Below are 21,003 nucleotides of genomic sequence, written 5' to 3'. Positions count from 1 at the left end.
AGAAGGCGTTTCCATTCAGGGTGGTAGGAGAAAGCTTCAGATACTTGGGGATACAGGTGGCACAGGACTGGGGCAAGTTGCATAAGCTCAACCTGTCCCGACTGGTGGAACGAGTGAGGGAGGATGTTCGGAGTTGGGTACACTCCCGCTGTTACTAGCGGGGAGAGTGCAGACTGTTAAGATGACAATTCTCCCAAGATTCTTGTCCATATTTCAGTGTGTCCCCGTTTTCATTCCGAGGTCCTTCTTTAAGAGGCCGAATAAAATTATCCTGGGATTTGTCTGGGCGGGGAGGTCCCCGCGGGTGAGGAAGGTGATGCTCAAAAGGAACAGAGAGGAGGGGGGGGCTGGCGTTGCCAAACTTCAGCAACCACTACTGGGCGGCCAACATAGCGATGATAAGGAAATGGATGGTGGGTACGGGGTCGGTTTGGGAGCGGATGGAGGCAGCTTTGTGCAGGGGCACCAGTTTGGCAGCTCTGGTTACGGCGCCTCTGCTGCTTCGGCCGGCGCGGTACTCCACCAGCCCTATAGTGGTGCCGGCTTTGCGGATCTGGGCCAGTGGAGGAGGCATATAGGGGAAGTGAGAGCATCGGTGTGGACCCCAATCTGCGGCAATCACCGATTTGCCCCGGGGAACATGGACGGTGGGTATCGACTGTGGCGGAGGGCGGGGATTGTGAGGGTAGGTGACCTGTTCTTGGAAGGGAGCTTCCCGAGCATGAGGGCGTTGGAGGAGAAGTTTGGGCTGGCGGGAGGGAATGACTTTAGATACTTGCATGTGCGGGATTTCGTGCGCAGGCTGGTGCCGTCCTTCCCACGCCTCCCGCCAAAGAGGAGGCAGGAGAGAGTAGTATCGAGGGGAGAGGTAGGTGAGGGTAGAGTCTCAGATACTTATAAAGGACTAATGAGAGCAGAGGATACACAGACAGAGGACCTGAAGCTTAAGTGGGAAGAGGAGCTCGGGGGGGAGATGGAGGACGGTATTTGGGCAGAAGCTCTGAGCAGAGTAAACACGGCCGCAACATGCGCCAGGTTAAGTCTGATCCAGTTTAAGGTCGTGCACCGAGCCCACATGACGGTGGCCTGGATGAATAAATTCTTCGGGCTGGAGGACAAGTGTGCCAGATGCGCCGGTGGGCCGGCTAATCACGTGCACATGTTCTGGTCGTGCCCTAAACTCAGGGGGTACTGGCAGGGATTCGCGGACAGCATGTCCCGGGTTTTGAAAACTGGGGTGGTAATGAGCCCTGAGGTGGCAATCTTTGGGGTGTTGGAGGACCCGGGCGTCCAGGAGGAGAAAGAGGCCGACCGACGTCTTGGCCTTTGCTTCCCTGGTAGCCCGGCGACGAATACTGTTGGCATGTAGGGACTCAAAGCCCCCAAAGTATGGCTGTCAGACATGGCGAGCTTTCTCGGTCCAGAGAAAGTTAAGTTCGCCTTGAGAGGTTCACTATCGGGGTTCGCCCAGAGGTGGCAGCCATTCATTGACTTCTTCGCGGAGAATTGGGGGGGCGGGGGGCTAGGGTAGAGTAGAGTAGGGGGTGGTTTCGGCAGGTCCTTGCGAGAATGGAGTTGTGGTTTGTACTATGTGTTATTTGCTTTTCTTTTTTGTACAGTACTATACAATGTCATTGTTTTATATGCCAAAAATACCTCAATAAAATTGTTTTCTAAAAAAAAAGATTGAATGTGAATGTATCTAGCGTAAAGAGACGACAGCTTTTGTTTTATCTACTCATAATGGGACCAGTGGTATTCAAGATCAGAATGATTACGACTACTTGTGATTCCCAAAGGGAGTTCCTGAGCAATACTTTACAAAAGCTCATTATTATGCTGTACATAAGGTTATCAGCTCAACCTTAGAACTGTGCTGCAGATGCATGAACAGTGTGCAGAAGATCAGTTGGAGGAAAAGAAAGACTTGCATTTATACAGCACTTTTCACAACCACTAAATATCTCCAAGCTCTATAGCCAATGAAATGCCTTTGGAAGTATCGTCACTTGTAGGGAACATGGCAGCCAATTTATGCATAGCAAACTCTCTACAAACAGGAATATGATAGTCACCAGATAGTCTGCTGTTTTGATATTGACTGAGGAATAAATATTGGCCAGGACACCAAGTATAATTCCCTTGCCCATCTTTGAAGTAGTGCTATTGGATCTTTGCATCCACCCTGGGGAGATAGATGAGGCCTCAGTTTCATATCGCACCTCACATGCAGCACTCCCTCAGTGGTGCACTGGAGTGTCTTTAGATTATTTGTGCTCATGCCCTGGAGTGGGATTTGTACCCGGAAACTCATGACATGGGTGACACTGGTGATGCAGTATTCAAAGTAAAAATGAAACAAGTCATGGAAGTCTATTGTAAAGTGAACTAGGTACAGAATAGCACTTGTTATCCTCTGGGTGCCCTGTAAAAGCAGCAACTTGTATTTAGCTGGCATCAATAACGTTCTCCACAGGTGTATTATAAAACACAATTTTTACATCAAGTTGCATGCAAATATTTGGACGGATGGCCAACATTTCGTCAAAGAGATGGGTTTTCATGAAAGTGTTAAGGACCAAAGAGAGGCAATGGGGTGCAGCAAAGAAATTTCAGAGCCTACGATGTAGGCAGCTGAAAGCACCAATGAGAATGGACAAGGGGCCAGAATTTGATCCGTGTGGATATCATGGATTGGTTATAAAACCCTGATTCCATCTACTTCCACTACAGACTCGGGTTGTGCATTCCAGATCCTATCCACTCACTCTGCAATGTTATTAGGATTTTTAAAAAAAGATAACAGGGCCTAACTTCTGAGCACCCCTGCAGCGGATTGCGAGTTATCTCAAGGATCTGCAGAGCAATCAATCCCCTTTGGAAGTTTACAGATAAGATTTGCCCAAGAGTGCAAATTTCCTCTGGGCAATTGCCCTGCTCTGAGAACCATCCAAAAATGTGATTTAAATGGTTCTGACTGGGTAACACCAATAGTTACCCAGAAAAAAGTTAGAAGAATTAAACCATAAGACCATAAGACATAGGAGCGTAAGGCCATTCGGCCCATCGAGTCCACAATGTAGCCACCTAAATTGGCTGACCCCCGATTAATTTGGCCAAAACCCGATGTAAAATGGCTAACCGAAAAGGCTGATGGGAAAAGCAGCCAACAGGGCACAAACGGCCAGCTGCAGACAGAATAGCGTATTCGGCTCTGGGGAAGTCGGCCCAGATCGATACCTGCGACCATTAGCAGCACATCAACCCAGACATCTGCAGTTTAATCGGCTATCCCCGGGAACAATTGCAACATATTAGCAATTGAATGCCGATCCAGACCTCTCGGCGCCAGCAGTGGCCGAGACAAAGAAAGGTGAACGACCACCCCCCGATCAAGGAATCGCCCCATTATTGGAGCATATCGAACCCAGTGATTGGGAACAAGTCCAATCACTTGGGACCAGGGTCAAGGTCCGCCCTGAGAGGCGGGAAGCCCCCGGGAACGATAAAAATAGGGGCTAAGTTCAGATCGGCCCTTCTCTCCCTTCTTCTCCTGCTCGCAACCTTCGCAAGAACCATAGACCAGAAACCGTAAGTTTGACTCCAGCGATCGCTACCCAATAGAGACTCCTAGCCATCGACATGTATCAGCCTTTGAATCCCGCAGGCCAGACCCAATTCGATAAGCCATTCGTTTCCCTGACCTGGTGGGCCATTCCCAAAAGTTAAGTATTCGCCAGTAGTGGTAGGTAGTAGGCTAGAAAGTAGGATTATTGTGTAAGTATTTATTGCTGTACATAATAAATTACCGTTGATTTTAATCTTACTAAGCGGTGTGCTGTCTTATTAATCATAACTAGAGCGTGAACCACGTGGCGGTATCAGAAAGATACCTGGCGACTCGTGAGTAAAGGTGACAGAATTAGAGCGAATAAAACTAAGGCTAATAAGAGCAACAACTCCACCATTCAATCATGGCTGATTTCAACTCCATTTACCCGCTCTCTCTCCATAGCCCTTAATTCCTCGAGAAATCAAGAATTTATCAACTTCTGTCTTAAAGACACTCAACGTCCCGGCCTCCACTGCCCTCTGTGGCAATGAATTCCATAGACCCACCACTCTCTGGCTGAAGAAATTTCTCCTCATCTCTGTTCTAAAGTGACTCCCTTTTATTCTAAGGCTGTGCCCCCGGGTCCTAGTCTCCCCTGCTAATGGAAACAACTTCCCTACGTCCACCCTATCTAAGCCATTCATTATCTTGTAAGTTTCTATTAGATCTCCCCTCAACCTCCTAAACTCCAATGAATATAATCCCAGGATCCTCAGACGTTCATCGTATGTTAGGCCTACCATTCCTGGGATCATCCGTGTGAATCTCCGCTGGATCCGCTCCAGTGCCAGTATGTCCTTTCTGAGGTGTGGGGCCCAAAATTGCTCACAGTATTCTAAATGGGGCCTAACTAATGCTTTATAAAGCTTCAGAAGTACATCCCATCTTTTATATTCCAAGCCTCTTGAGATGAATGACAACATTGCATTTGCTTTCTTAATTACGGACTCAACCTTCAAGTTTACCTTGAGAGAATCCTGGACTAGGACTCCCAAGTCCCTTTGCACTTCAGCATTATGAATTTTGTCACCGTTTAGAAAATAGTCCATGCCTCTATTCTTTTTTCCAAAGTGCAAGATCTCACACTTGCCCATGTTGAATTTAATCAGCCATTTCTTGGACCACTCTCCTAAACTGTCTAAATCTTTCTGCAGCCTCCCCACCTCCTCAATACTACCTGCCCCTTCACCTATCTTTGGCTCATCGGCAAACTTAGCCAGAATGCCCCCAGTCCCGTCATCTAGATCGTTAATATATAAAGAGAACAGATGTGGCCCCAACACTGAACCCTGTGGGACACCACTCGTCACCGGTTGCCATTCCAAAAAAGAACCTTTTATCCCAACTCTCTGCCTTCTGCCTGACAGCCAATCGTCAATCCATGTTAGTACCTTGCCTCGAATACCATGGGCTCTTATTTTACTCAGCAGTCTCCCGTGAAGCACCTTATCAAAGGCCTTTTGGAAGTCAAGATAGATAACATCCATTGGCTCTCCTTGGTCTAACCTATTTGTTATCTGTAGCGCACAAAGACTCACGAGAGACGAATAGAGATGAAGTCGATGAGGCTTTATTAAGCGTGACTTGTTCCCCGCAGTTCAGTAACAGACTGGCCTGCGGGGGAAACTCCTGGTTCTTATACTCCGCCTTCAGGGCGGAGCTAGAGGTCAACAGCCAACCAGGACCCGGGACTTTTCAGCCAATGACATCACGGCTTCACAGTCCCACATGACCCCTAATGCATACTACCACATTCACCCCTTGTTAAAAATGAACCCGGCAGGGTGGTGCTTCGCATGGTGGAAGAGGTTTACAAGGCTGGTCCTGGGAGGAAAAACTTTTGCATGTCATCACAGTATGTACAGGGTTTTTTTGTTTTTGTTTTGAACTATTTACAGTATTCGTAAGAGGGAAAAAGGGGAAAAGAAAAAAATTCTCGTTAAAGTCCACAACATTCTAGTGTTACACCGATGCCACAAGTCGGTCGGGCGGTCTGGTCGTCCTTGTCGATCACCTCAGCCCTGGTGGTGGTGGTGCTTGTTCCAGTGTTATCGCCTCCGGGAGCTTTACGGTTTCTGCTTCACTTCTGGTCGGACCTGGGAGGAGGACCGATCCTCCCGGGAAGGGGGCTGTCGCGGGGTGCGCCGGTGGCAGTGAGGGGGTGATTGGTGTCGGGGGGGTGTGCGTGTTGCCGGCGGGCGCCAGATCTCGCAGGGAGACCGTGTCCTGTCGGCCGTCGGGGTACTCCACGTAGGCGTACTGCGGGTTCGCGTGGAGGAGGTGAACCCTCTCGACCAACAGGTCCGACTTGTGCGCCCGCACATGTTTCCGGAGCAAGATGGGTCCTGGGGCCGCCAGCCAGGTCGGCAGCGACGTTCCAGAGGAGGACTTCCTGGGGAAGACAAGGAGGCGCTCATGAGGCGTTTGGTTAGTAGTGGTACACAGTAGCGACCGGATGGAGTGGAGGGCGTCCGGGAGGACCGCCTGCCACCGTGAAACTGGGAGATCCCTGGACCGTAGGGCCAGTAGGACGGTCTTCCAGACCGTGCCGTTCTCCCTCTCTACTTGCCCGTTCCCCCGGGGGTTGTAGCTGGTCGTCCTGCTCGAGGCTATACCCTTGCTGAGCAGGAACTGGCGCAGCTCGTCACTCATGAAGAAGGACCCCCTGTCGCTATGGATGTATGCGGGGCAACCGAACAGTGTGAATATGGTGTTAAGGGCTTTAATGACTGTGGCCGCTGTCATGTCAGGGCAGGGGATGGCGAAGGGGAAACGGGAGTACTCGTCCACCACGTTCAGGAAGTACGTGTTGCGGTCGGTGGAGGGGAGGGGCCCTTTGAAATCCAGACTGAGGCGTTCAAAGGGACGGGAGGCCTTGATCAGGTGCGCACTATCCGGCCTGAAAAAATGCGGTTTGCACTCTGCGCAGATGTGGCAGTTCCTTGTGACTGTACGGACCTCCTCCACGGAGTAGGGGAGGTTGCGGGACTTTATAAAATGGTAGAACCGAGTGACCCCCGGGTGGCAGAGGTCCTCATGGAGGGTTTGGAGACGGTTAATTTGTGCGTTGGCACATGTGCCGCGGGATAGGGCATCGGACGGCTCGTTCAGCTTTCCGGGACGGTACAAGATCTCATAGTTGAAGGTGGAGAGTTCGATCCTCCACCTTAAGATCTTGTCATTTTTAATTTTGCCCCGCTGTACATTATCGAACATGAAAGCTACTGACCGTTGGTCAGTGAGGAGAGTGAATCTCCTGCCGGCCAGGTAATGCCTCCAATGTCGCACAGCTTCCACTATGGCTTGGGCTTCCTTTTCCACTGAGGAGTGGCGGATTTCTGAGGCGTGGAGGGTTCGGGAGAAAAAGGCCACGGGTCTGCCCGCTTGGTTAAGGGTGGCCGCTAGAGCTACATCGGAGGCGTCACTCTCGACCTGGAAGGGGAGGGACTCGTCGATGGCGCGCATCGTGGCCTTTGCGATATCCGCTTTGATGCGGCTGAAGGCCTGGCAAGCCTCTGTCGACAGAGGGAAGGTCGTGGTCTGTATTAGGGGGCGGGCCTTGTCTGCGTACTGGGGGACCCACTGGGCGTAATATGAAAAGAACCCCAGGCAGCGTTTTAGGGCTTTTGAGCAGTGAGGGAGGGGAAATTCCATGAGGGGGCGCATACGTTCGGGGTCGGGGCCTATTATCCCATTGCGCACTACATATCCCAAGATGGCTAGCCGGTTTGTGCTAAAAACGCACTTGTCCTCGTTGTATGTGAGGTTCAAGGCTTTAGTGGTCTGGAAGAATTTTTGGAGGTTGGCGTCGTGGTCCTGCTGGTCGTGGCCGCAGATGGTTACATTGTCGAGATCCGGGAACGTGGCCTGCAACCCGTGTTGATCAACCATTCGGTCCATCTCTCGTTGGAAGACCGAGACCCCGTTTGTGACGCCAAATGGGACCCTTAGGAAGTGGTATAATCGCCCGTCTGCCTCGAAGGCTGTGTACTTGCGGTCACTTGGGCGGATGGGGAGCTGATGATAGGCGGACTTGAGGTCCACGGTGGAGAAGACCTTATATTGGGCAATCCGATTGACCATGTCGGATATGCGGGGGAGAGGGTACGCATCTAGCTGCGTGTACCTGTTGATGGTCTGGCTATAGTCTATGACCATCCTTTGCTTCTCCCCTGTCTTTACTACTACCACCTGTGCTCTCCAGGGACTATTGCTGGCCTGGATTATGCCTTCCTTCAGTAGCCGCTGGACTTCGGACCGAATGAATGTCCGGTCCTGGGCGCTGTACCGTCTGCTCCTAGTGGCGACGGGTTTGCAATCCGGGGTGAGGTTTGCAAACAAGGATGGGGGCTCAACCTTGAGGGTTGCGAGGCCGCAGATAGTGAGTGGGGGTATTGGGCCGCCGAATTTGAAAGTTAGGCTCTGCAGGTTGCACTGGAAGTCTAATCCCAGTAATGTGGGCGCGCAGAGTTGGGGAAGGACGTAGAGCCTGTAGTTTTTAAACTCCCTCCCTTGCACCGTTAGGGTCACTATGCAGAAGCCTTTGATCTGTACGGAGTGGGATCCTGCAGCTAGGGAAATCTTTTGCGCACTGGGACGGATGGTCAAACAACAGCGTCTTACCGTGTTGGGGTGGATGAAGCTTTCTGTGCTCCCGGAGTCGACCAGGCATGGTGTCTCGTGCCCGTTGATCAGCACCGTTGTTGTCATCGTCTGGAGCGTCCGGGGCCGTGCTTGGTCCAGCGTCATTGAGGCCAGACGTGGTCGTAGTGCTTCAGCGTCTTCCTCGAACCCCATTGAGCTGTCGATGTTGGGGTCCATTGTTGCCGTCCAAGAAGGCGGCGGGGGTGAACAAAATGGCCGCCCCATGCATCGCACATGGCTGGGGGGTCACAAGATGGCGGCGGGGGTGGACAAAATGGCCGCCCCCATGCGTCGCATAGGGCAGGGGTGTCCCAAGATGGCGGCGCCCCTCCTCCCCTCGTGGTGGCCGGGACCCAAAATAGCGGCGCCTGCGGGTCGCACATGGGGCGCTGGGGGGGTTGGGGAGCGTTTGAAATGCGCAGGACTCCTTGTTCTCCGGGGACAGCGGTGGCCGGGACCCAAAAAGGCTGCGCCTGCGGGTCGTACATGGGGCGCTGGGGGGGTTGGGGAGCGTTAGAAACGCGCAGGACTCCTTCCTCTCCTGGGACAGCGGCGACCTCCCGGGACCGGCACACAGCCGCGAAATGGCCCTTTTTCCCGCAGCTCTTGCAAATCGCTGCGCGGGCCGGGCAGCGCTGCCGGGGGTGTTTCGCCTGGCCGCAGAAATAGCAGCGGGCCCCCCGGGACGACTTGGCGTCGGAACCGCGCAAGCCTGTGGGGTGGGGGGGGGGGTTTGTCGCGACGGGGGTCCACGGAGCCCAAGGGGCTGCCGCGCGGTCGGGGCCGTACGCGCGGGCGTTTCGCGCGGCCACATCTAGGGAGGCTGCAAGGGCCCGTGCCTCTGAGAGTCCTAGCGACTCTTTTTCTAAAGGTCTTTGGCGGATTTAGGGAGAATTTATACCTGCCACAAAAGCATCGCGAATTAACATGTCCGTGTGTTCAATCGCGTTTACCGGCGGGCAGCTGCAGGCCCGTCCCAAAATTAGCAGCGCGGCGTAGAATTCGTCTAGCGATTCTCCGAGACTTTGCCGTCTCATTGCGAGTTGGTAGCGTGCGTAGATCTGGTTCATTGGGCGAACATAGATGCTCTTTAGTGCTGCGAACGCCGTCTGGAAATCCTTTGCATCTTCGATGAGAGGGAAAATTTCCGGGCTTACCCTCGAGTGCAGGACCTGTAGTTTCTGGTCTTCTGTGACCCGGCCGGGGGCCGTTCGGAGGAATGCTTCGAAACAAGTCTGCTAGTGTTTAAAAACTGCTGCTGAGTTCACTGCGTGGGGGCTGATCCTCAGGCATTCCGGGATGATCCTGAGCTCCATAGTCCTTTAAGCACGCCTAATAAATTGTAGCGCACAAAGACTCACGAGAGACGAATAGAGATGAAGTCGATGAGGCTTTATTAAGCGTGACTTGTTCCCCGCAGTTCAGTAACAGACTGGCCTGCGGGGGAGAACTCCTGGTTCTTATACTCCGCCATCAGGGCGGAGCTAGAGGTCAACAGCCAACCAGGACCCGGGATCTGTCAGCCAATGACATCACGGCTTCACAGTCCCACATGACCCCTAATGCATACTACCACATTATCTCTTCAAAGAACTCTAACAGGTTTGTCAGGCACGACCTCCCCTTACTAAATCCATGCTGACTTGTCCTAATCCGACCCTGCACTTCCAAGAATTTAGAAATCTCGTCCTTAACAATGGATTCTAGAATCTTGCCAACAACCGAGGTTAGGCAATTGGCCTATAATTTTCCATCTTTTTCCTTGTTCCCTTCTTGAACAAGGGGGTTACAACAGCAATTTTCCAATCCTCTGGGACTTTCCCTGACTCCAGTGACTTTTGAAAGATCATAACTAACGCCTCCACTATTTCTTCAGCTATCTCCTTTAGAACTCTTTGACCACTTTGAACAGGATAACCATTATGCAGACCCACAAAAAGAGCAACATTCAATTTGCCTTTCCAATTACTTGCTGCACCTGCAGGCTAACTATGTGATTTGTATATGAGGGCACCCAGCTCCCTTAGTACAGCAGCAAGCTGCAGTCTCTCTCTGTCCAAATAATATTTTGTTTTCTATTCTTTCTGCCAAAATGGATAACCTCCTTTCCCAACATTGTGTTCCATCTGCCAATTTTTGTCACTTCTTTAACCTTTCTATATCCATTTCAAAACCTTTGTGCCCTGCTCAAAAATGCTTTCCCATCTATCTGCATCATCAGCAAATTTGGCTATGGTATAAATATGTGAGGCCCCAGCACTGATCCTTGAGGCACTCCACTAGTCACAGTTTGCCAAGCTTCAAATGACCCATTTATCCTCACTCTGTTTCCTCTTCTGTACAGCCAATTCTGTATCCACACAAATATCGTAACACCATGAAATTTTGTGCACTAACGTTCTGTATGACACCTTATTGAGTGATTTATGAAAATGCAAACGCATTACATCAACTGGCTCCCCTTTACCCACTCTGCAAGTGAACAACCTCATTTTCCAACATGGTGTCATATATCACTGTTCCTTCACTTGCTGGATTAAATCCTGAAATTCGCTTTCCCAACAGCCCTTTGTGTATACATAAGAACATAACATAAGAACATAAGAACTAGGAGCAGGAGTAGGCCATCTGGCCCCTCGAGCCTGCTCCGCCATTCAATGAGATCATGGCTGATCTTTTGTGGACTCAGCTCCACTTTCCGGCCCGAACACCATAACCCTTAATCCCTTTATTCTTCAAAAAACTATCTATCTTTATCTTAAAAACATTTAATGAAGGAGCCTCTACTGCTTCACTGGGCAAGGAATTCCATAGATTCACACCCCTTTGGTGGAAGAAGTTCCTCCTAAACTCAGTCCTAAATCTACTTCCCCTTATTATGAGGCTATGCCCCCTAGTTCTGCTTTCACCCGCCAGTGGAAACAACCGGCCCGCATATATCCTATCGATTCCCTTCATAATCTTATATGTTTCTATAAGATCCCCCCTCATCCTTCTAAACTCCAACGAGTACAGTCCCAGTCTACTCAACCTCTCCTCGTAATCCAACCCCTTCAGCTCTGGGATTAACCTAGTGAATCTCCTCTGCACACCCTCCAGTGCCAGTACGTACCTACAGCACATGGACTGCCCTGCAGGAAGATGGCTCATCACCAGCTTCCCAAGGGCATTCAGGGATGGGCAAAAGTGCCGGCCTTGGCAGGGTCTGACCTCGACAACTCAGTGGTCGACGGATCATTTGGTGAGCTTCTTGACTGAGAAATTTACTCAATATCGCAGGAAGTGCGTGGAGGACCTGGCCCGGCGGTGGACCCGATCAGGGCTGTGGTTGACCGTGTGGAGGCGAGATTGACGACCCAGGGACAGGTGATCCAGAAGCTGGGGGAGCTGGCGGCGGAACGAGAGGAGCAGTCCACCGCGGTGGCAGTGAAGATCGGAATGTTACAGGACGAACAGAAACGACTGCTAGAGAAAGTGGAGGACCTGGAGAACCGCTCTCGGAGGCAGAATATCCGGATCATTGGTCTGCCAGAGGGGAAGGAAGGAGCGGATGCTGGGGCATATGTGGGGAAGATGTTGGAGAAGCTGATGGGGGAGGGGTCGTTCCCCAAGCCGTTGGAGGTGGAGCGGGTCCACAGGGCGCTTATGCGTAAGCCCCAGGGACGTGAGCCCCCGAGGGCGATGGTGGTACGACTGCTTCTGTTACTAGACAAGGAACGCATCATGAGGTGGGCCAGGCAGACAAAGCGGTGAATGTGGGAAGATTCTGAGATCCGGGTGTATCAGGACTTGGGAGCAGAACTCGCAAAGCGGAGGGCGAATTTTAATAAAGTCAAGGCGGCCCTGTACGAGAAGGAAATAAAGTTTGGACTGCTTTACCCGGCTCGTCTATGGGTGACCTGTAAGGATCAGGAGCTGTACTTTGGCTCGCCGGAGGACGTGGTGGACTTTATGAAGGACAATAATTTGATGGGAAAGTAAGGACCTTGAACCTTGACTGTGGAGCACTGAGTTAGGAGTGATGTTTTGCTTTGTAAAAACCTTAAACTTTTAACTTTTAATTTAATTTGCGATGTTCTAAAAGATGTTTGAGATTCTGCATGTATAATTCTTTTTCTTTTTTCCGGTCTTTTTCATTTGGTTCTGCTTGAAGGTGTTTGACTGAATAAGACTTTATGAAGGAAGGAGGGGTGGGCCTTTGTGCTCGGACCTTGGGAGGGACTGTTTGTTTGTTTTTTTGCTCTTTCCCATTGTTCTGGGAACCTATACTAAGAGTGGGGGGAGGGAAACCAGCAGGTGGTAGGATGCTAGGCGCCAGGGGCGGGAGCTGCCAGGCTAGCTGCGAGGGCTAGTCCACGGAAGCAAAGTGGGAGGTGTCCTGAAGATCAATGTAGCGGGGGGAGGGGGCTAGACTGCTGACGAGGGGGACTTTCAAGGTGTTGGAGGAGGAGAGCGGCCGACGATAGCTGCCCCGCCTAGGATAGCGTAGGAAAGGTCACGGCTGATTGACAGGGGAGTCCCCCCTGACCAGGTTGGTCACGTGGAACGTACGTGGGCTGAATGGGCCAGTCAAAAGTTCGCACACTTGAGGCAGCTGAAGATGGACGTGGCCATGTTGCAAGAGACACATTTGAAGCTCGGAGACCAGGTTAGATTGAAGAAGGGATGGGTCGGGCAGGTGTTTCATTTGGGATTGGACTTTAAAACAAGGGGGGTGGCAATTCTGGTTAACAAAAAGGTGGCATTCGAGGTGGGAAAGATGGAGGCAGACCAGGGGGATGGGTAGATTTATTATAGTTAGTGGGAAGCTGGAGGGAATGGCTGTGGTGTTGGTGAATATATACCCCCCAAACTGGGATCATGTCGCGTTTGTCAGGAAGGTGCTGGGGAAGATTCCGGACCTGGACTTGCACCGGATGGTTATGGGGGGAGATTTTAACATGGTTCTAGATCCGGGACTAGACAGGTTGAGTTCCAAGTCGGGAAAGCCAATGGCGAAAGAGCTGCGGGGGTTCATGGAGCGCATGGGAGGGATGGATCCGTGGAGACTCGGGAGGCCAAGGAGCAAGGAATATTCATTTTACTCCCATGTGCACAAGGTGTATTCCAGGATAGACTTTTTCATACTGGACAAAACGCTGTTAGGTGGGGTGGCGGGCACTGAACATTCAGCAATTGTGGTGTCGGATCACGCCCCACACTGGATAGACCTACGAGTGAGCACAGGAAAGACCCAGCGTCCACAATGGAGGTTAGATGTAGGGCTGTTAGCGGAGGATGAGATCTGTGAGCGGGTGAGGGAGGCCATTCGGGGGTACATAAAGAGCAATGACATGGGTGAGACCGTGGCAGGGGTGGTTTGGGAAGCACTGAAGATGGTTATCAGAGGGGAATTCATCTCGATTCGGGTCCACAGGGAGAAGGCTGAAGGGGCGGAGTTGGACAGGCTGGTTGGGGAAATTTTACAGGCGGACAGGAGGTATGCGGAGTCTCCGGGATGAGGAGCTCCTGAGGGAGCAGCAGAGACTGCAAATGGAATTTGGGCTCCTGTCCACAGGTAAGGCAGAGGGGCAGCTGAGGAGGGTAAAGGCGCGGTGTAGGAATATGGGGAGAAAGCCAGCAGGATGTTGGTGCATCAGCTGAGGAAACAGGAGGCGGCGAGGGAAATTGGGAAGGTAAAGGATATGAGGGGGAAGGTGGTGGTGGACCCGGGGGCGGTAAATGATGTGTTTCGTGAATTCTATAGTCAACTTTATAAATCGGAACCCCCAGCCGGGGAGGAGGGTATGAAGCGATTACTGTGGGAGGGGCTAAAGTTCCCAAAGGTAGATGAGGAGCTGGTGGAAGGCGTGGGGGGCCCAATTGGGCTCAGGGAGGTGATAGACGGATTGCGGGCGATGCAATCGGGTATGGCCCCGGGACCTGATGGATACCCGATGGAGTTCTGGATTACTGGGGCCGCTCCTGGTTGAGGCGTTTAATGAGTCAGAGGAGTTGGGAGTGCTCCCCCCAACGTTATCACAAGTATCGATCTCTCTCATTTTGAAGAGGGATAAGGACCCAGAGAGCTGTGGACCATACAGGCCGATCTCCCTTTTGAACGAAGACGCTAAATTGCTGGCAAAGATCTTGGCCGTATAGAGGACTGTGTCCCGGAGGTAATCAGGGAGGATCAGACGGGATTTCTGAAGGGTAGGCACCTGACAACCAACATTAGACAGCTCTTAAATGTTATAATGATGCCAGCGGAGGGGCGCGAGGTTGAGTTGGTGGTAGCCATGGATGCAGAAAAGGCCTTTGACTGGGTGGAGTGGAAGCACCTGTGGGATATTCTAAGCAAGTTTGGGTTCGGGCAGGGATTTGTGGATTGGGTCCGGTTGCTATATCAGGCTCCAGCGGCAAATTTAGAGCCCTTAGGTCATCCAATGTCTGGCGGGGGATAGTGAGAGGGAGGGTGGAGCATAGGACCTCGCTCTACGCGGACGATTTACTCCTTTATGTCACAGACCCGTTTGGGGGGGGGGATGAGGAGTGAGTAGAGAGTAATCGAGGCTTTATTAAGCAGAGATGTGTTGCCTCCTGCAGCTGCTGCCGAAATGGCTGCAGCTCGGTGAGCCCACACATTTATACTCCGCGGGCAGAGCCAGCAGGCAGGGATCTACCCCCGTACCTGTAGTACAGGAGCCTTACCGTATTACCTCTCGTATGTGATATATACAACAGTGGTGACTACCACAGAGGGGGGCTTAGCCCTTCCGAATTTTATGAACTATTACTGGGCGGCCAATATATCGATGGTCAGGAAGTGGGTAGTGGGGGAGGGGTCGGTTTGGGAGCAAGTGGTGCGGCACCTTGTAAGGGCACGAGCTTGGAGGCTTTATTAACCGCACCCCTGCCGTTCTCGTCGGCTCGCTACGTCTGAAGCCCGGTGGTGGTGGCAGCCCTGAGGATGTGGGGGCAATGGAACCAGCACATGGGATTGAAGGGGCCGTCAGCGTGGTCAACGATTTGTGACAATTACTGTTTTGCTCCAGGGGCTGGGTGGGGGCTTTAGGAGGTGGCAGCGGGCAGGGATTGAGAGATTTGGGGATCTCTTCATTGAGGAGGGTTTCCCGAGCCTGGAGGCATTAGAGGAGGAGTTTGAGTTGCCGGGTGGGAACGGGTTTCGGTACCGACAGGTACGGGACTTTGTCGGGAGGCAGGTTCCAAGCTTTCCTCGCCTCCCCTTGAGGGGACTACAGGATAAGGTGATGTCAAAAACGGGAGTTGGGGAGGAGAGGGTCACGGAGATAAACAAGGAATTGATGGAGTGGGAAGGGGTCCCAGTCGGGGAGGTGAAGAGGAAGTGGGAGGAAGAGTTGAGAGGGGAGTTGGAAGTCAGAATATGGGAAAAGGCCTTGAGGAGAGTTAATTCATCCTCGTTGTGTGCCAGGCTTAACCTGATCCAGTTCATAGGGCTCACATGACTGTGGCCCGGATGAGTAGGTTTTTCGAGGAAGTGGAGGGCAGGTGTGGATGCTGTGGGGGAAGCCCGACGAATCATGTACATATGTTCTGGGCGCGTCCGAACGTGAGGGGATTCTGGCAGGGATTTGTGGACGTCATGTCAGAGGTCCTGGAAGGGAGGGTGACTCCAAGTCCAGAAATGGCAATATTTGGGGTATCGGAAGATCTAGGGGCCCAGGGAGGGAGGGAGGCCGATGTCCTGGCCTTCTCCTCCCTGGTGGCCCGGAGACGGATTTTGCTGGGATGGAGGGACTCGGAGCCTCCAAAGTCAGGCATATGGGTTAGCGACATGGCAGGATTTCTCAGTCTGGAAAAAATTAAGTTCTCCTTGAGACGTTGAACCCAGGGGTTGGCCCGGAGGTGGCAGCTGTTCATCAACTTCTTTAAGGAAAATTGAACGTCAGCAGCAAGGGGGGTAGGGGAAAAGGGGGGGGGGGGGAAATGGGAGGCATGGTAGTGTAAGACAAGGACAGGGACTTTAATATACGGGTAATGAGGAGATAGGGCTATGTTAGTAGGGTATACTATTGTAAAGTTGTTGCGTGTGTCGGCCCGCTCGGTTGTTTAAGAAATGTTAAATTGTTAAAACTGTGAAAATTACAAATGCTTCAATAAAATATTTTCTAAAAAGAAAGAAACTAATCCAGTTGATTCTACTGTTCACATATTTGTACATTTTATTCAACCTTAACTTGACATATATTCACATATGCAACATGTACTTAAAATCAACACTGTACACAATTAATTTACAGGAGAACATTGGCTAAAACGCAATTTACACAAGGACATTGCCCAAAGATTATTTACATAAATACATTGGTCAAAGTTAATTTACATGACTGTTTTGAGTGTGATTCTTTACAAAAGCTTTGGCTGAAACTCAGTCTTCATGAACAACCAAGGAACAGCGCTTCTTTCTGCAAAAACAAGGCAATTCTTGGATGAAAATATAAACCAAAGTAGAAGGTGTTTTGCATGATAATCCAATTCAGTGTTCACCTAATTATTTATAAGATTTTAAAGGAACATGTGGTCATCTTGATTCCTATCACCATTAAATTATAACAGGGAAAGAGCAGTGCACTGGCGTTTGAATTTTCCTTTGCGTCTTTTGTTTTACACTTTGAGATTTCCACATTTTCAATTTGACTGTGATACAATTGTGCCATTTTCTACATGTGTTGTCTCTAAAGGCTAAATTTGTGATTTTGAAAAAGGCTTTACTTTCCTCTTTCAATTCCTTTTTATTTGCACCATGCAGGTTCTGGGGATGGGGATTCTGGGATAGGACATGATTAAAAGTATCAGCTGTATTATAGAACAAAAATAGGTAACATAATGTGCGAGACAGTGATTTACTTGTAAGTTTTCCTGCCTTTTCCAGTTAGATCACAACTGTTTAAAAATAAGGGGCCGCTCACTTGAGGAGAATTTTCTTTCTCTGAGGGTCATGGGTCTCTGGAGCTCTCCCCCCTCTAAAGGCAATGGAATTAGGGTCTTTGAATATTTTAAACGCAGAGCCAGATTGATTCTTGATTAACAAGGAGCCGAAAAGTTGTCGGGGGTAGGCAGGAATGTGGGGTTGAAGTTGCAACCAGACCAGCCGTGAGCTTATTGAATGGCAGCTCGAGGAGTTGAGTGGCCGACTCCTGCGCGTAGTTCATATGCATGTTTGTAAAACACTGGTCGTAATAACCTTTGTCTCATTAGGTTTAAATTTTCAATTTGTGTTGTTTCCTCAAAAGTTTCCTTGTTTACCTGCAGTATTTTGTGCCACATTCATCATCGCTCCTGCAAGAGGATCCAAGGGGCCTGTAAGTGATCCACCTCCAGAGAGGAGTCATTCTTCGCACTCTGTGTAGCACAGTCTCCACTTGCCCTATAGCAGCGCAATCAGCCTGTGAGAAAAGCCCAGGATAGCATTATTAATCATGACACTCAAATCATCCAGTCGCTTAGACACCATGATAAATCAATTACTGTTCAGTGTTTCTCATTTCACTTCTGTCTTTTTGACCTTTTTCTAATTAGGTTTTCCGAACACAGCACGCACCTATCCTGGTGCAGGTTAATAGAACACCGTTCGCAAGCTTCTTATAGAAGTATGGACAGGAGGGAATAACTTTATGACATTCTATTGTTCCCAGCATAGGTCTGAGATCTGGAACCCACTATGGAAAAGTGTCTTGGAGATAGTCTGCACCTGTATACCAGCAGAAACTGAAAAGAGTAGAATTGGATTCATCGAGCAAATAACGGCCACAGACACAATATGCTGAATAGTCTCTTTGAACTCAACAGCTTAATAGGCATTATTAATGCTCTGAGAGAGAGATTTTCTCCATTAACTGGCTTTAAGGTATCATTTGCCATAATTCAAAAACCAAGCGTGCAGATACACAATCTCATGTATGTGCTATGGTTAAAAAGATAATAGAAGCTGGAAATGTGGTTACCATAAAAGCTGAGAGCAGTGCAGGATAAGAGTTGGTGCACAGTCTCTTGACAGTGCAATCCAAAACTACTGCCACTATACTTTTCAAAAGATAAACCACCTTTGACAACTCAAGAACCTTGAATTGCTGAAACCCACCACATCTTGCAGTCCACTTGAAACATAGGAAGGCAACTGAGTTGCGGGAAGGGGCTCCTCTTTTCCCACCCTTCCTGCCTGAAAGACCTGATTGATTTAGATCTTTCCATGTAAGACCTCAGGCATGAACTCATGTTTAGACACTTTAGCAAGGATTCTTAAACTTCTCCTGATGAAATACTGTCAAACAAATAACTGTTATACATTTCAGATCTGGGGCTGGTTTAGCACAGTGGGCTAAACAGCTGGCTTGTAATGCAGAACAAGACAGCAGCGCGGGTTCAATTCCCGTACCAGCCTCCCCGAACAGGCGCCGGAATGTGGCGACTAGGGGCTTTTCACAGTAACTACATTGAAGCCTACTTGTGACAATAAGCGATTATTATTATCTCCTGCAAAATTGTAATTTGAAATGTTACATACCTGGCTGCTCAAGAGAATTGAAGCTATGCAAATAGTTGCAAAGGATTTTATTAGCTGGGCATGCATTTTTGCAGTGTACTCTGTAACAGTTGTGCACACTGCAATATGGAACAGACAGAATGCATCGTCAATACTTTGCACCTTGTTTTATAGTCGGCCACTTGGCATAGGCTCTCATTCGTTACGTAGTAAAAGTGGTATGCGTGGCTCATGAAGCAAAGGTTAACTCTGTAACAGTCACAATCTAGCAGATGCAGACTAAGCAAAAAGATAACAAGAACTTGAGTACAGTTGGAACAGCAGGGAATACTCAAGTTCTTCCTGATTCCACATCTTTTAATGATGTGGAGATGCCGGCGTTGGACTGGGGTGAGCACAGTACGAAGTCTTACAACACCAGGTTAAAGTCCAACAGGTTTGTTTCGATGTCACTAGCTTTCGGAGCGCTGCTCCTTCCTCAGGTAATAACATACAATGGCTTAATGTGGCGGCACAGTGGTTAGAACTGCTGCCTCACAAAGCCAGGGACCGGGGTTCAATTCCTGCCTTGGATGACTGTGTGGAGTTTGCACGTTCTCCCCGTGTCTGCGTGGATTTCCTCTGGGTGTTCCAGTTTACTCCCACAGTCCAAATATGTACAGGTTAGGTGGCCATGTTAAATTGCCCCTTAGTGTCCAAAGATGTGCAAATTAGGTGGGGTTACGCGGATGGAGCAGGGGACTGGGTCTATGTAGGGTGCTCTTTCAGAGGGTCGGTGAAGGTCACAGTAGCTTTCAATCTTTTTGCATCTGGATCTTTCCAGGGAATCCGTGAGGCATTTGTGCGGAGTATCTCAATCAGTTATCCACAGTTGCGCCAAGCCCATTACTGGATGCACTAAACCAACCAGGCTGAGCGAACCAGAGACTCTGCAGCTCTTGCTGAATTGCCCAGCATTCAGAGTGCATTCACGTGGCCATCAGGGTGGTAGTGGGTCAGCTGGGTGTTTCTGTGAATAAACATGCAGAGAGTATACGGCCATAGGTCCCAGATTCTTCAAGTCTGTGCATGGTCCCATGATGCACACATTGCACAACACTCCCAGGTGCCAAGGTTGTTTGTGGCTCCAGCTCAGCTGGATGGTTGGCCGCTGGATGACGAAAGATTGAAAAGATGACTCATGATGCCACTCCGGCCTGAAGGACAGAGGTGGAAGAGAGTTTTAAAAATTCATTCATGAGATGTGGGCGCCACTGACTAGGACTTATTGCCCATCTTTCGTTGCCCTTCAACTGAGTGGGTTAAGGCATTTAAGAATCAACCACATTGCTGTGAACCTGGAGTCACATGTAGGCCAGACCAGGTAAGAATGGCAGATTAGTTAACCAATGGTTTCATGTCATGTTCTGAGGATTCTTTCCTTTTGCCAACTCTCTTGGAACATTTTTGTCGGATGCACGAGACAGTGCCCTCTGCATTCCTGCAGGGATTGTGTACTCGGCTGGGGGGAACCTCCTCTGAAGAGGAAGAGAGGGGCAGAAGGAAGTGGAGGCCAGATGTCTGCAGGACATTATCTGCTGCACTCGGCACAATCTGACACTGGCAACGGGGGACCCACTGGAGGGTGAGAACAACAGGTTCCAGACATCTCAGAGGAAGACTCTACTGATGGATCTAATGAATAGCCCAGGTAAGCACAGGGTGAGGACCTGGGGGCAGACTTGAGGAACATTGAGTGAGGCAGGGACATCAGGGACCTTCAACTAGGTTACCAAGGCATATTTTCAATCTCATTGCAAGGGCACTCCCTCCTTCATACACGTTTCTGAGGAGGCAATCCCATGACCCCAATGTCACCTCACAACCTCGGTAATAAGTGTCGTGTCAGCCCTGATGACTTTGGCAGTCGTCCTCTAGCCGGCAGAGCTTGAGTAGGCTCCGCCTGGAATTGTGCAACGAGTGATATAGCTGGGCACTCCTCAGTTGTCACATCCACAAAAGATGCCACGGCGGGCAGCATTGTGGCGCAGTGGTTAGCACTGCTGTCTCACGGTACTGAGGTCCCAGGTTCGATCCCGGCTCTGGGTCACTGTCTGTGTGGAGTTTGCTACATTCTCCCCGTGTTTGCGTGGGTTTCACCCCCACAACCCAAAGATGTGCGGGGTAGGTGGATTTGCCGCAATAAAATTGCCCCTTGATTGGAAAAAATGAATTGGGTACTCTAAATTTTTTTATAGATGCC

At 50.2% G+C, this 21,003-nt stretch overlaps 1 protein-coding gene across 1 annotated transcript; it reads right to left on the bottom strand.

Moving 5' to 3' along the window:
- Nucleotides 1–16,414: 16,414 nt before the first annotated feature.
- Nucleotides 16,415–18,899, bottom strand: LOC140427478 (liver-expressed antimicrobial peptide 2-like). Its single transcript, XM_072512998.1, has 3 exons — nucleotides 18,783–18,899; nucleotides 17,525–17,664; nucleotides 16,415–16,683 (listed from the first exon to the last, which is right to left on the bottom strand). Exons 1-3 carry the CDS (start codon nucleotides 18,846–18,848, stop codon nucleotides 16,647–16,649), a joined length of 243 nt encoding a protein of 80 aa, XP_072369099.1. The 5' UTR covers nucleotides 18,849–18,899; the 3' UTR covers nucleotides 16,415–16,646.
- Nucleotides 18,900–21,003: the final 2,104 nt, after the last annotated feature.

The sequence above is a fragment of the Scyliorhinus torazame genome, chromosome 7 (genome assembly GCF_047496885.1).
Source record: "Scyliorhinus torazame isolate Kashiwa2021f chromosome 7, sScyTor2.1, whole genome shotgun sequence".
NCBI classification, from domain to species: Eukaryota; Metazoa; Chordata; class Chondrichthyes; order Carcharhiniformes; family Scyliorhinidae; genus Scyliorhinus; species Scyliorhinus torazame.
Note: the sequence above shows the minus strand (reverse complement) of the source record. Positions and strands in the feature narration are given on the sequence as shown.

Excerpts from the sequence above, each read along its gene's own strand:
- LOC140427478 (XM_072512998.1), bottom strand. The coding sequence starts at position 18,848 with ATGCATGCCCAGCTAATAAAATCCTTTGCAACTATTTGCATAGCTTCA. Across the intron at positions 17,665-18,782 it reads CAATTCTCTTGAGCAGCCAG|GCTGATTGCGCTGCTATAGG; the intron begins GTATGTAACATT and ends CTTTTCTCACAG. Across the intron at positions 16,684-17,524 it reads TGTGGCACAAAATACTGCAG|AAAGAAGCGCTGTTCCTTGG; the intron begins GTAAACAAGGAA and ends TTGTTTTTGCAG.